We start from the raw sequence: 14,964 nt of genomic DNA on the forward strand, positions 1-14,964 counted from the left end.
AATCGAGGAGCCCGCGAGCTCGGCAGAAAATAAACCCACCGCGCCGCGCACACGGTCCACCGTCACACGCACGCGAACGCCGCCTGATATTACCGCCGACACACCGCGCGCTTGCAAGCATCTCCGAACACCACACGCGATCGAAACAGCTGATCTCCGAACGATACGCGCCGCTTAATTTAAATAGCATGTAAATACTCTGTAAGTACCTGTTGAATAAAATATAGACACTAGATAGAAAAACAAGTAACCGTTCTGCTGTCTCAGAACCTTTCCCATCGAAATTTCGACGAGACTGATCTGGGGAAAACGGTTCGTTACAACCGGAGGAGCCGACATGTACGTATTCCTCTGAAAAACTGAGTCGAAATGTCAATAGCAAAATTTTGAGGAGTTAATAGTTTTCAAATGGTGCGCACTTGAAATGTTCCAACCACAGGCCGTGAAGCTCGCGCTGTCAGGCGCGGTGCAACTAAGCTGCCGGCCGGGCGTTTTGATGAGTATCGCTAAACAGCATGGTGCCGAATGACTATAGCACCGTATAAATCTGTGAAATATCTATCAACATTTATTGCTGTATTCTTAAATCGAGTCCAATTTAATTAACAAAAAGTAATATCAGTTGCAAATTTGATAAAGCATCATGTATATCAATAAAAAATATGTGTTTCTGAAATACCTTTTATGTGTAAATAAATTAATAAATAAAATCAATATTAATTAAATTATTCGATCAAATAATATTAAAAACATCAGTTGACAAACATTTCCAAAAATTTTTTTCAAAAAGTTCTGTCACAAACAATATTAAAAAACATTTACATTTGAAATTAGCATTTAATGTAATTAAATATTTAGGAAATGAAATGAACGAAATTCCGAATTATGGTATGAGAGAAAAAGGAAGTAATACTGTGAAGGAATCAACGTAAGCAAATAATAAGTAGCGATTTTTATTCTTTTCAAGAAAGAGTATAAGAAGCCACTTTGGGCTCTAACACCCCCTTCTTAGTTTCACTGTCATGTAGAAATGATAAGCCGCTCCTTCTTTATAATAGTATATGTACTAGTATATTACTGGTGCAGCTAATAATAAATATTATTACTACAAATTACATTTTGAATAATTTTAGAAACTCTTAGAGTAGATGTTCAAAATGGCCACCACCCATTTCAATACAAAGCTGAGCACGTCTAATTCTAAGAGTTTCTAAAATATTATTCAAAATGTAATTTGTAGTAATAATATTTATTATTAGCTTATGTTGATTCCTTCACAGTATTACTTTCTTTTCCTTTCATATAATAATTTGGAATTTCATTTATTTCATTTCCTAAATCTAAAATATTTATTTACATCAAATGCGAATTTCAAATGTAAATGTTTTCTAATATTGTTTGTGACAGAACTTTTTAAAAAGAAGTTTTGGAAATGTTTGACTAATGTTTTTAACATTATATGATTGAATAATTTAATTAATATTGATTTTATTTATTAATTTATTTATACATAAAAAGTATTTTAGAAACATATTTTTTATTGATATAAATGATGATTTATCGAATTTGCAACTGATATTACTTTTTGTCAATTAAATTGGACTCGATTTAAGAATACAGCAATAAATGTTAATAGAGATTTCACAGATTTATACGGTGCTATAGTCATTCGGCACCATGCCGTTTAGCGATACTCGTTAAAGCGGCGCCCGGCCGGCCGCTTAGTTGCACCGCGCCTAACAGCGCGAGCTTCACGGCCTGTGGTTGGAACATTTCAAGTGCGCACCATTTGAAAACTATTAACTACTCAAATTTTGCTATTGACATTTCGACTCAGTTTTTCATGAGGAATACGTACATACCGGCTCCTCCGGTTAATCTGGAACACCCTGTATATATATTGTATGTACAATACATATATACAGGGTGTTACAAAAGCATCCGATTTGTTTAGCACCATGCGATAGAGAATGAAAATCCAAGAAGAAATGTCTAATATTTTTCGATCCGGTAAATAGTTTCGCCTTAATTCATCATTGTAATAAGTCAATAAGCGCGGAGGTACAAGAGAAAGTCAGTGACGGAGAATGCGTGAAGTTGACTCCTTGTTATTAAAAATTGAAAAATGCTTCAGGAAGTACAACTATTAAACACACCGATTAAATATTTCCGGAAGTGTTACGAGAATATATTTTAATGTAAAATTAATATTTTTATAAAGAAATACTGATTTTTTTGGCAGTTTTTCCATTTGAGGCGCCATATTGGACTTCCTTGTTGACAAAATAAAATTTTGACAACGGCACTTTGAAGAACGACGCCAAGAATTGTAGGAAACTGTATTTTTATTGAAATATTCTACTCTTTTATTCTGAAAAATTGATCTTGAAAATAGGGAAGGAAAATGAAATGGTCATTTGCGTTAACGGCTTAAGAGTACATTCTCGTATAACCGCACAAAAAATTAGACCTTTCGGAATTAAAAAAACTATAAGGCATACGATTCTAATTTTTTACACACTTATTAATATACACCATTAATATACAGATACGAAAAAAATTTACAGCAATATTTTATTCAAAAATTCCAAGAAATTAGTTAAGAGGCGCAGCGTTAAAAAAATGAGATGACCAAAAGATTGATACGATATCTCAAGAACCAATAGCCTGAAATTAAAAAACAATTTTTTTTCTTAAAATTTATTTGCGTGTTTATCGCATAAACTAGAATTTTTGAAAAATGTTGAAAATTTGAGAGTTGACATGTGTTTTTGAGAACGAAAAAACGCCTTTTTTCGCTCAAAAAGGTTTGATAAAAAATTAATTTTTAGTGAAACCGGTTTATTCTAGTTTAGACAATAGCGAATCAATCTACGAATAATTAATTTTTCTGAAATCGTGTCAACCGTCAAAAAAAGCGTTTCGAGAAAAACACGTTTTTTTCTTAAATAAAATGATAATTAAGTTCAAAATATATAATACAAAAATCGTTTCTTCGAAAATTTACACAAGAATGTACGCTTAATTAATACGCTTAAAATACTTTACTATGTACAGAACCATATTGAGCATAACATTTTAATATTAAAAAATAATGGATAAATTATACAGGATTGTTTGCTGGATGGAAATGCTCTTTTCTAATTGATATATTTCTAAAGATAAATAAAAATACACTAAAACAGAACATTTCCATTTTGCACAAAAACAAGCATCGTGTGCCGATAGCTAAATAATAAATAATTTTTAAATAATTTATATAATTGGTATTCTTTTTCTATTATTTGATATTACTTTTGCAGAGAACATAAATTTTTGTTCTTTTATTTAAAAATATGATTTCTTGTGATTTCACACATTTACATTTATCTTGTAAAAAAATGAAAACACGCAATGTAAAATAAAAAAGTTATTACTTATATTTATGTAATATAATAGCGTTTTCTTTAAAGAAACATAAACACACAACACACATTTTTTAAAACTTTTACCTTTTTTTAAAGATAATTTTGTTTGAATATTATGCATTTTATAGTTTTAAGCATTTTATTTTGTAAAGTGTGTATATGTATATGTGTATATATATATATATATATATATATATTATATACAGGGTGATTCAAAATAACTATATGTCCTTGCATAGACGTATTCTTAGTAATATTCTGAGTCAACTTTTTTTTTCGCAAAAAATTATCCAGAGCTTAGATTTCTAGATATAATAAGAAATAGTTTACGTATCCTGAATCGGATACAAGAGGTAAGCAGGGGTGGCACAACTCACCACTGCTCGGAGGCACCACGAGCACCGCGAGGCATCTGCTGCGCTCAATAATCGATAATCATCTCAATTATCTTTAACGATGGTATTTAGTATTTTGAATCACCCGAATATTATGTAATAAAGGAAGAAATGAATAGGTGACAAAGAGAGAGAGAGAGAGAGAGGGGGGAGAGAACTTGTTTGAACCTGTTTACGCACGTACCATCCTGCAATCAATTGATTGTTCTCACGATCCATTCTTTAGTTTATCGGATAAAAGTCTTTTTTTTTTCTTCTTACATTTTATCACTTCCCAGCAAACACAGAACATAGCAGCAACATTGCGGCAATGTTATAACATTGTAGCAACATCACAGCAATATTACAACATTGCCGCAATGTTACTGCAATGTTCTGTGTTTGCTGGGTTTACTCATTTACACACACACACACACACACACATTCACACACACACACACACTCTGTTCACTCACTTGAATGAATTTATTTACACATCAAAAAAATAGTACGAAACATTTAACTATTAAACATTACTAATCACTTGGCGCGTCAAAATTATTCGAAGAAAGAAACGCGTATTTACTCGACGAACACACAACGCGTGTTTACTAGTTACTCGATGTCAGCTGACATCGAGCTCAGCTAAGCAAGCAGACAACTGACTTTATTGGTTATTGTGTGGTAACACTGTCGAATATGTGTCTGGAAACGCGGCAACTTAACAATAAAAATATTGATTAATATGATTTACTATTATAATTTGTTGAAGAATATGTTGGAAATGCATACACGGAGACCCGGAGAGCAAAAAATTTGACATTCTAGCAATCAATTTGAATATTCTACGTAATTATTTAGATGATAGAAAATTAATTTCAAATCTGTATTAAAGATTTGTGTTAAAGATAATTGAGATGATTATCGATTATTGAGCGCAGCAGACGCCTCGCAGTGCTCGTGATGCCCGCGAGCAGCGGTGAGTTGTGCCACCCCTGCTTACCTCTTGCATCCGATTCAGGATACGTAAACTATTTCTTATTATATCTAGAAATCTAAGCTCTGGATAATTTTTTGCGAAAGAAAAAATTGACTCAGAATATTACTAAGAATACGTCTATGCAAGGACATATAGTTATTTTGAATCACCCTGTATATATATATATATATATATATATATATATATATATACACATACATACATACAGGGTGTTAATAAAGTTCTGCATAATATTTATACCATTGTGTAGTCTACGAAAGCCGAAGACGAAAAGCTTTCTAAATTTTTTCGATTTTATGCGTACAGGCCGTACAGCTCTTATAATTATTGTTCGAAAATAGTGAAATACGGCCCATGTACACACGGTTATAACGGAAACGAGCGCGGTGGGAAACAAGACGATCGTCGTTGCGCGTGAGTGGTGATATCCGTGCCGTTGCTTGTCATGAGGCGAGGAGAGCGCAAACAAAATTTATTACTATTTGCAATGCATTTCGTAACGGTCAGCGATGGGGACTAAGGAAAGTCAACGATAGCTTATAACTAAAATTTTTTACATAGATTTTTAAACTGTACTACGTAAATTGCGAAGCTAAAAAAAATTAAAAGTTGATTGAAAACATTCAGAAAATTATTTCATAGTATTTTCATTGATATACTTGAATTTTAAATTAATGAAAGCAAATAATTTGTTGGAAATTCACTACAGCTTATACTCTCTCGTAATTTTGAAAGCTTATCAGAACTGTATGTAAAATTAATATATTTTGTTATTATCCTTATACTAGCAGGTCGCTTTACAGCTCTCAGAAAATGCGCCATAGTATTTTCAATAATAAACTACAGTTTTAAATTAATAAAACCGAATAATTTGTTAAAAGTCTCCCGCTTCCGATTTTTTTCTCGCAATTTTCCAACTTTATTGATTAAATATGTAAAATTAATATTTTTGACCACATTTTTTATATTTGCAGACCACTTAATAGCTTCCAGAGAATATATCATTAATTTCATTGATATACTTAAATTTTAAATAAATGAAAGCGAATAATTCGTGAACAATTAGTTGTTTCCTATTTGCTTTGGTAATTTTGCATGTTGGAATAAATTCTAAAAATTGTAAAGTCTGGCATTCGTAAAAATTTCTACTTACATTTTATGAATATTACGTTTTGTGTACGTTTACGATTTGTGACAATACAATTGTCAATAATAAAAAGTTTGGTATGGTAACTTTTTTTTTAAGAGTAATTTTATAGTTATTAATCATTTTTAAAGTAATTCAAATAATATTGTTAAATAATTTTAAATTATAAAACAATTTTGTCAAAAGATGTCATCAAATTATACATTAAACAGTTAAGCTTTTAATTTTTTTTACAATTTATGTAGTGCAGTTTAAGAATTTGTGTGTAAATTTTAGTTATAAGCTATCGTCAAGCATTCTTAGTCCCCATCGCCGACCGCTACGAACGGCATTGCGATATCTTCCCTCACGCAACGACGATCGTCTTATTTCCCACCGTGCTGGTGTTTCCGTTATAGTCGTGCGTACATTGGCCGTATTTCACTATCTTTTGACAATAATTATAAGGGCTGTACGCATGAAATCGAAAAAATTTAGAGAGCTTTTCGTCTTCAATTTTCATGGGCTACACCATGGTATAAACATTATTATTTATTAACACCCTGTATATACACACATTTTTTTGTGATAAAAGATTCTTATCGGCAAGGTTTTTAATTTTAAGATTAAATTTAATTGTATTATTATACACTACTAAAAAAAAAATAGGGAACACTTTTCGTATACCGAAAATTTAAGCTATTTTCAAACCGCTGGAACTCGGCGAAAAGTTATTGTAGAATCAAAACCCGAAAAGCGTTTTAAAGCTTGAAACTTTTTTTTTGAACGCTTTTTGGCGATTTCACTTATTTCTTTTTCACTAACGTAGCATAATAAATGCTTGACCCGTTAAAATAAAAATTTTTAATGCAAATTTGCTGCGCTGCATCTCGCGTGAAAAAAATAATAGAGAATTTCTGTTATTTGCATCTTATAGCGGGATCTTTTTCCGCTATAAGATGCAAATACCCTTTATTTTGAGTAGTTGTTTATTGCTGTACGATTTTTTTTTACCCAGTTATTGAGATTTTAAGAAAAAATGGTTATTTTGACTTTCATTGCTTGTTACTTTTGAACAAATCAACGTACAGTGCTTAGCAAAAAAAGCGTTGGAAAGTTGAAAGTTTGCACTTTTAAATGCTGTTATTATTTTTTCACAGATTTTCTTTTTCTAACAACAAATCGCGTTCAAAGATTACGTAAAAAATCGCATATTTTACGGTTTTCATTTAGTTCAATGTACTGTTGTGAAGAAAGATTTAATCACATCGCTAAAGCAAAGTTTTATAGTACAATTATTCTCCAGTAATGAACACTAACGTTCATGGAATAAAACATTTTTATTCCACGTGTTCATCATTCTTGGAATTGCTGAAATTGCTTACAATGTTTTTTTTCTATACTCTTTTGACCAGTTACAAAGTCAACCTTACATATTTTTTTTTAATGACGCTTACCGCCGGCATTAGTGTTATCCAATGTGCACCACGTGGAGAATGCCGGTTGGATTGTGCACATCGCACGCGTGCGCGTGCGTGTGTGTGTATGTGTTTCACAGCAAAGATAAGGATCCCGCGGTTCGTCACGTGCGCGCTTGCAGCTGTTTCTTGCGACTTCTTAAATGTCGTTTTATGTCATTTCAAATGAGTTCAAATGTCTACGCGGCATTTTGAAAATTTTGTATACGAGCTCAATAAACTACGAGAGTCGTCCGTGTACTGAATATTTATTTTAAAGTCTCTTTGTACGTAAACATTATTTGTAAATATTACAGCATGTATGTGAGTAGGTGCGTTCTCGTAATGTTTACATGTAATGTTTACGTATAGAGACTTTAAAACAAATGTTTAACACACAGACGATTTTGGTAGAGTTGTGTACGAAGAGTGAGCTTGTATACGCAATTTTCAAAATGCCGCGTAAACATTTGTACGCATTTAAAACGACATAAAACGACATTTAAGAAGTCACAAGGAACAGCCGCAAGCGCGCGTGATGTCTTTATTTTTGCTGTGAAACACACATATATACGCGCGTGCGTGCGCGCGCGATATGCATCCTCCACGTAGTGCACATTGGATAACGCTAATGCCGACGGTAAACGTCATTTAAAAAAAAAACGTAAGATTGACTTTGAAACTTGGTCAAAAGAGTGTAGAAAAGTTGTTAAAAAAACGTTGAGAGCAATTTTAGCAATTTCAAGAATAATAAACATGTGGAATAAATATGTTTTATTCCATAAACGTTAGTGTTTATTACTGGGGAGTAATTGTTATAAAACTATACTATAAAACTTTGCTTTAGCAATGTGATTGAATCTTTCTTTACAACAGTACATTGAACTAAATAAAAACCATAAATATACGATTTTTTATGTAATTTTTGAATGCAATTTGTTGTTAAAAAAAAAATAAATCTGTGAAAAATTAATAACAGCATTCAAAAGTGCAAACTTTCCAACGCTTTTTTGCTGAGCGCTGTACGTTGATTTGTTCACGAGTAACAAGCGATAAAAGTCAAAATGACCATTTTTTTTTAAATCTCAATAACTCAGTCAAAAAAAAAATCGTGCAGCAATGAACAACCACTCAAAATAAAGGAAAAAGATCCCGTTCAAAGATGCAAGTAATAAAAATTTTCTATGATTTTTTTCACGCAAGATGCAGCGCGGCAAATTCGCATTAAAAATTTTTATTTTAACGGGTCAAGCCTCATCATTGTGCCACATTAGTGAAAAAAAGATAACTAAAATCGCCAAAAATCGTTTGAAAGAAGAAGTTTGAAGCTTTAAGACGCTTTTTGAATTTTGTTTCTACGATGATTTTTCACTGAGTTCCAGCGGTTTGAAAATAGCTTAAATTTTCGATATTCAAAAAGTGTTTTCTATTTTTTTTTGGAGTGGTGTATTTTTGTCATTAAAAAATTTTTTGACGTTGCACAGAAGTACATAATGGCCCAAAGGGCAGCAGATAAAATTTAAAGGACCTTTTTTTCGAGTTTTTTTTTCAAAAATAATTTTGAGAATATAAATTCGTCCTTTGTTATTTACAAGGGAACCTCGCGAACCCGAAAATTCTGATTTTAATGAAACTTGGCATAAATGTAGAGGGGGTGAATACATGAATTTAGAAATTAAAAGTTGGTGCTTATAAACGGTTTAAAGGGTTGAAACCACTCTTCAAAAATTTTGAGTTTTTGCCTTTTCTCGATATATCTCGTAAACTAAACAAAATATTAAAAAATGTTTCATACAAAAGTTTTACAGTATAAATACCTCTATTTAACTATGCTATTTATTTTTTCAAAAAAATTTTTTTTCAAAAACAAATTTTTTTTCTTTGAAAAAAAAATTTTTTTGAAAAAAATAAATAGCATAGTTAAATAGAGGTATTTATGCTGTAGAACTTTTGTATGAAACATTTTTTTATATTTTGTTTAGTTTACGAGATATATCGAGAAAATGCAAAAACGTCTCAACTTTGAAGGGTGCTTTCACCCCTTCAAGCCGCTTTTGAACCAAAATAAAACATTTCTAAATTAATGTATTTACCCCCTCTACATTTATGCCAAGCTTCATTAAAATCAGAAAATTTTCTGTTTGGTCTTATAAACGGTTTGAAGGAGTGAAACTACCCTTCAAAGGTTGAGATATTTTTACCTTTTCTCGATATATCTCGTAAACTAAACAAAAAAAAAAAATGTTTTATACAAAAGTTTTACAGCATAAATACCTCCATTTAACTACCTTGTTTATTTTTCGGAAAAAAAATTTTTTTTTTTTAATTAAGGTAAATTTTCAATAAAATTGACTTTTATGTATATAGCATTTATAAAGTAATTATACTATCTTATACTACGTTCTATTTATATCATCTACGTGTATATTATTTATGTTATATATTACCTACGTTATAATACTATACATTTATATTATCTGCATCCTTGTATGTATTAGTTTGTATCTAACAGTTGCGCAATGTTAGTAGTCACATTGCTTTCACACAGTGTTCATTCTCTCTACGTCACATATTTCACATTCAAGTTTTATATTCGTCATGTCATGGTATGTATCATATATGAAATCACGTATTAATAAAAGTTTGGTATCTTTATTAATGGTGTTACGCGTTATTTTCACATCAGTGTCAAGTCTAACGTGTGTTTGATCAGTACATCAGTATCACATCTAACATGTGCTTGATTTTTCTTGTTAGATTGTTTTTAATTAAGCGAAGTATAATGTTACACATAAATGTTGCGAATGTTCTTAATATGTTAATTATTTAATTTCAAATTACACATATTCCACCAACGCCTATAAATGAAAGAGAAATACAATTACGTGATGTGATAAAGGATATTATAACAAATGCAGTGAATGACTTATCATTTGATGTACACACTCATTTTGCTTTAAAATTTTAAAATTATTTGGAAGTGGATTTACCTGACATAGAATATGTAACAGATAAAGTGGAAGAATTTTTAGAAAATGATAATGTTGATTATGAACCTGATAATGAATATAATTGTGAATCAGAAGACGAAATTTTAAATAGTAGCTATAAAAGGAAAGCCGTCGAATATTGGAGAAGTGATAAAAGGCCGACACTCTCTTTTAGGAGTGCAACGTCGCTTCAGAAAGGTGAAGTCCCTACCACAATTATCATTTTAAAAAAATTCTTCCTCATCATTTGTTACATATTCTGTGTCAGGTAAATCCACTTCCCAATAATTTTAAAATTCTAAAGCAGTATCAGTGTGTACATCAAATGATAAGTCACATTCACTGTTATAATATCATTTGTTATAATATCCTCTATTACATCACGTAATTGTATTTCTCTTTCATTTATAGGTGGAATATGTATAATTTGAAATAAAATAATTAACATATTAAGAACATTCGCAACATTTACGTGTAACATTATGCTTCGCTTAATTAAATAATCTAACAGAAAAATCAAGCACACGTTAGATGTGATACTGATGTACTGATCAAGCACACGTTAGACTTGATACAGATGTGAAAATGACGCGTAACATTATTAATAAAGATATCAAACTTTAATACGTGATTTCCATTTCATATATGATATATACCGTGATATGACAAATATAAAACTTGAATGTGAAATATGTGACGTAGACGGAATGAACTGTGTGAAAGCAACGTGACTACTCTAATACTGCGCAACTGTTAGATGAAAACTAATACATATAGGGATGCAGATAATATAAATGTATAGTATTATAACATAGATAAAATATAACATACATAATATACACATAGATGATATAAAGAGAACGTAGTATAAGATAGTATAATTATTTTATAAATGCTATATACATAAAAGTCAATTTTATTAAAAATTTATTTTAATTAAAAAAAAATTTTTTTTTGAAAAATGAACAGCGTAATTAAATGAAGGTATTTAGGCTGTAAAACTTTTGTATAAAACATTTTTTTTTATTTTGTTTAGTTTACGAGATATAGCGAGAAAAGGTAAAAATATCTCAATCTTTAAAGGGTAATTTCACTCCTTCAAACCGTTTATAAGCCCAATCGAAAAATTTTCTAATTTTAATGAAACTTGGCATAAATGTAGAGGGAGTAGATATATTAATTTAGAAATGTTTTATTTTGGTTCAAAAACGGTTTGAAGGGGTGAAACCACACTTCAAAGTTGAGACATTTTTGCATTTTCTCGATATATCTCGTAAACTAAATAAAATATAAAAAAATGTTTCATACAAAAGTTTTACGGCATAAATACCTTTATTTAACTATGCTATTTATTTTTTTCAAGAAAATTTTTTTTTCAAAAAAAAATTAGTTTTTGAAAAAAAATTTTTTTGAAAAAATAAATAGCATAGTTAAATAGAGGTATTTATACTGTAAAACTTTTGTATAAAACATTTTTTAATATTTTGTTTAGTTTACGAGATATATCGAGAAAAGACAAAAACTCAACATTTTTGAAGGGTGGTTTCAACCCTTTAAACCGTTTATAAGCACCAACTTTTAATTTCTAAATTCATGTATTTACTTCTTCTACATTTATGCCAAGTTTCATTAAAATCAGAATTTTCGGGTTCGCGAGGTTCCCTTGTTAGAAATTTATTTCTGACCTGAAATTCCTATTGTACCGTCGGAAAATTACTAAACTTGATGCCACGAAAATAATATTTCTATTTAATTAACCACTATTTTATTTTCTTTTATTTGTGCTAGGTCTCTGATCCTTCGGATTAGGAAGTAACTAAAAAATGTGATTTGAAAATTTGATATTGTGTCTACGCAAAATTTTGCTAATGCCTTCCATTGTACCTTGGAGATATGGAAGGAAAGCCATCCTTTTCTCTTTTTTTTCTTTTTCTTTCTCTTTATCTGGTGTCTCAATGTTGTTGAAATTGGAAATGTTGCTTTTCAATTTTTGGATTGTTCGATTGATGTTTTTACTATATCCATTTTTTGCTAAGATTTGATTGAGATATTTTAATTCCCAATTCATAGAAGTTGGTTCAGAGATTATGAGAGCGCTGTATATCAATGAACTACTGAAGGGTATATAAGGACAATCAAGACAACTTAATATCAGCTTTAAGAGTTCACTTTATTCACATAAACTTGAGACACACACGCATGCGCGCGCGCACACACACACACACACACACACAACATAGAACAAATTTGAAATACTTTCTAATTTTTTAACTAAAATTGTATTACATAAAAGAAAAAATCTACAAATAGAAAATTCTAAGTAAAAAATCAGTTAGCGCTTATTCAGACAAGTATGAACAATTGAATAATCTTCTTTATGCATATAATTATGTAACTATGCATTTATGTGAATAGAGTGAACTTAGGAACTACATTTAAACAATTAAAAAAACTAAATATAAACTATTCGCTGAAAGCAATCGAGAGTCTTTTTGTTTATGTAGAAATGACTTATATTGCAAACAAAGAATTAAACGTTTTTTTTATTTATTAAAAAATTTGATTAAAAAAATTTTTTTTGTGTAACAAAAATAATTTGTTTGACATCGTTACAACATTACCGTTACAACATTAACAATTAATTTAAAAAATTAATATTGATTCAACGATAAAACATTTAGACATTAATTTTTAACATTATTGTGTCCTTTTAATGTACTATGCTAAATGAGTAATATATAATATGAGTAATAAAGAAGAAAGGAAATATTTATTTATCATTTACAGGGACATGAAAAAAGGAATTAGCGGTTGCAATTCATGCACACATCCAACATGCCCGCATGGTATGAATTCAAATGGTTTATCCAGCTGTTTGGAATGCGATTTGGGTATACTTGTTCTTGATCCTTCAGCAGCACCTAAGTGGAAATTGGGATGTAATCGTTGCGACGTTATTATCCATTTATTTGAGAACGCGCATAAAGTGACAGTCGATACAGATACATGTGATTGTGGCGCACAATTGGTAACCGTCGAATACAAACAAGTAAGAAAACAGATTTACGCCGGCACAAACTTAAACGTTTGTCATCGCATAAAAATTCTTAATATTTTTAAAAAAGATTGAGAACAAAAACAATTTCTTTTGTTTTATTAAAAAAGGGGAAATACGACTATTAATGACAGAAACTGTGTTCCGAAATTCACTACCAGCACTGAAAATATATCGTACACATAATAATTATAGATTTTTATTACTGGCAATGAATTTTGAAATACAGCCAGATTTTTTTGACAAATCATTTGCTTATTAAAAATATTAAATGTGATAAAATATTATAAAACTGTTTATATAAAGATCTTAATCCTCCGCCTAAACATGAATCTACGGCAAAATGATAACTGTTAATAAACTTTAAAATCAACACAAGCGCGCCTAATTCCTTTCCTTAGAAAAAGTACATAGTAGAGCTTCAGGCTTAATTCTTGAACTTGTATGAAAAAATTTTGCAACAAAAGTAATGCTGCGCGTTCACCAATTGGTATACAATTTGATATCTAAAAGGTATGTAATGAATACCAGTCAATGAACAGCGTTACTATCATATGCAAAATTTTTTTGTACGAATTCAAGAATTGGGCCTCTGAGTCATTACGAAAAATAAATGCAGTCCTGAATGCCGAGCGAGTACTTTTGCACTAGGGCGGGTTGAATTTTCAAAAAGTGTTTAAATCAAAACGTAATAGTGCAAAAAAGTTGCTACGTTTCAAAACAATTACAATAAAAAAAAAATTGTAATTGGACAATATCTTTAAGTCGTGCATGGCGTTCAAAGTTCGAAAAATTTGACCAAATTTGAGCTATTTCTGGAAATTATGAAACATGGTCAGCCAAAAATGGTTGAATTACAATCAACTGCGATTTGTGACATTGTGTAATGAGCCTACCAAACGAAGTATCTATTGGATATTTATATTCAAATAGCTTCTTTCAAAGTGCTGAGAATGGGAGGTCAATTTTCTGTAGAAATGGTGGAAATCTTGAAAACACTATATAGTGGAGGTGCGATACAAAATAAGAAGAGTAGACGAATCGGAAAGTAGCCTTCTAATCTTTCACACTTTTTTAACTTATCTCTTATATTTTATCCTCTCGTTTATTAGTGCTGTGCAGCTCTTTGTTTGTTCGCACATAATTTAGTTAAGTGGAAAAGACTTAGAACACACCGTGTGAAAATGGCTGCATTTTAAGTTCCACCTACGCCCTTACCAGCCAACAAATCATATTTTGGACGTAAAAAATCACTTTTATAATGTGCTTGAAAATATATTGAATTGCGACTTATTTTCAAATTTGAGAGCGAGAAAGTATTCTAATAAAGTTGTCTCTTTTTTTCTGGTCCCTACATCTTGGATGCCGCCTCTGGGATTAATTTTACAGTGCGTTTAACTACCTGTCAAGGGACCATTTTATATTGCAAAAGTGATATTAAAAAATTAACGTTACCAGTCGAAAGATCACGTTTGAAATTAGTACGTATTTTAGATGGTATAAATTTTGGAATTCTATTAATTCTGTACTTGACTTAGGCCGGAACGTATTTATC

At 30.5% G+C, this 14,964-nt stretch overlaps 1 protein-coding gene across 4 annotated transcripts in view; it reads left to right on the forward strand.

Moving 5' to 3' along the window:
• LOC105832135 (DNA topoisomerase 3-beta-1) overlaps positions 1-14,964 on the forward strand; it is a 172,750-nt gene that overhangs the window by 137,404 nt on the left and 20,382 nt on the right. For all 4 annotated transcript variants that reach the window (XM_036291385.1, XM_036291384.1, XM_036291386.1 and 1 more), the window contains one exon: positions 13,142-13,403. In XM_036291385.1, the coding sequence (XP_036147278.1) occupies positions 13,142-13,403 (262 nt within the window). The remainder of the gene's footprint in view (positions 1-13,141; positions 13,404-14,964) is intronic.

The sequence above is a fragment of the Monomorium pharaonis genome, chromosome 8, assembly GCF_013373865.1.
Source record: "Monomorium pharaonis isolate MP-MQ-018 chromosome 8, ASM1337386v2, whole genome shotgun sequence".
Lineage (NCBI taxonomy): Eukaryota > Metazoa > Arthropoda > Insecta > Hymenoptera > Formicidae > Monomorium > Monomorium pharaonis.